This window comes from Penaeus monodon, chromosome 27 (assembly GCF_015228065.2).
Source record: "Penaeus monodon isolate SGIC_2016 chromosome 27, NSTDA_Pmon_1, whole genome shotgun sequence".
NCBI classification, from domain to species: Eukaryota; Metazoa; Arthropoda; class Malacostraca; order Decapoda; family Penaeidae; genus Penaeus; species Penaeus monodon.
In genome coordinates this window covers 2792246-2793502 of record NC_051412.1, presented here as the reverse complement: position 1 = coordinate 2793502, position 1257 = coordinate 2792246, and the positions used below count along the sequence as shown (strand labels likewise).

Here is a 1257-nt window from a genome sequence, read left to right as displayed (position 1 = left end):
CTGGGTGGCAACATATCAGAATTCCTTGGACACCTGGCCATGCATAAACGTTATGATTACCAAAAATGCTGAGCAGTGCCAAGCGTGTTCCAAAGCGCCGGCCACCAAGCTGTCTCAGCTCTATGGGCAGCCGTACAACCAACAGACGCTACGATCTCGAGAACCCATGCCTTCAGAAATCGATGCCAAGGTAGGGTTGTTGTGAGTGTTGTGTTTGTATGTTTGGGGTTGCGAGGTTGTGTAAAAAAAAAAATGCAGTTTGCATTTTGTAGTTACATTTAAGAGTTAAGGAATAGTTTTATTAATATATTTATTTTGCCCCCTTTATATCTCGCTCTGTTTACCTAAATAGCATGGAGTGAGTTGTCATAGATGCAGTGCCTCCACAAAGGAATTTATTGGGGGTATCCTTAGTCACAAATTTGGTATAATTTTTTGGAGTTATTTCTGTTTTGTTTGCTTTACTTTTCCTTTTTTCTGTCTTTACAAGAATCATCTACCATGATTTGTTTTCTTAAAAGAATGGGAATCCTCAGTTTTTGAGAGCACAAGGGAACACTATGGTCCTTATGTATAGTCTGTCACTACCACTATTTTTGTATTATTTTTATATAACCATCCCATAACTGTGAAAATTTCTTGGTCAAAGGTTTATGCATTAATGATTTTAAAAACCTGTATACTCCTAAAACTTCATAGTCTCATAACTGTCATCTTTTTTAATATGAAAATTTGTTCTAGTCTCAGCATCTGCAGTTACTTTAACCCCTTTCTTTCCTCAGAACTTTGAGGTGTGCGATCGGTGCTCTAACATCTCGCAGATGTACAATAAAGTGTCCCACCAGAAGTACGATTACTATTCTCAGTGCAAGTCGACTGTGACCAATATGCGGGTGACCCATCCCGACAAGCACACAACAACCATCCTCAGAGACTTGCTAGCCAACGACCACTGGATCATGGGGGTAAGGACTGCACTTTGGTCAGAGCTTTTGGGCGATTTAGACAAGTTTGATGATTGGTGAAAGCAATTTGGTTTGATTTTGAGTGTATCACCTGTTCTAGGCTGATGGTAATGTTGCATGAATTGGATGATATGCTGTTTATGTCGTGCATTCAAATTGTTTGTCTGTAACTTGATGAAGTATGTGTTTGTGAATCAGGGGTAGTTACAGCTGTTATGGCTAAAGCTGTAGAATAGCATGAGTGAGAATGAAGAACTTCAAGAAGTAAGAGATGTGATTCTGATGAACTGCA

The 1257-nt window shown here is 39.3% G+C and overlaps 1 protein-coding gene across 1 annotated transcript in view; it reads left to right on the top strand.

Annotated features, from left to right (window-relative positions):
* LOC119590545 overlaps nucleotides 1–1257 on the top strand; it is a gene marked incomplete in the record, with an annotated part of 26970 nt that overhangs the window by 23212 nt on the left and 2501 nt on the right. The window contains 2 exon segments of the mRNA XM_037939202.1: nucleotides 20–190; nucleotides 783–965. Of these exon segments, the coding sequence (XP_037795130.1) occupies nucleotides 20–190; nucleotides 783–965 (354 nt within the window).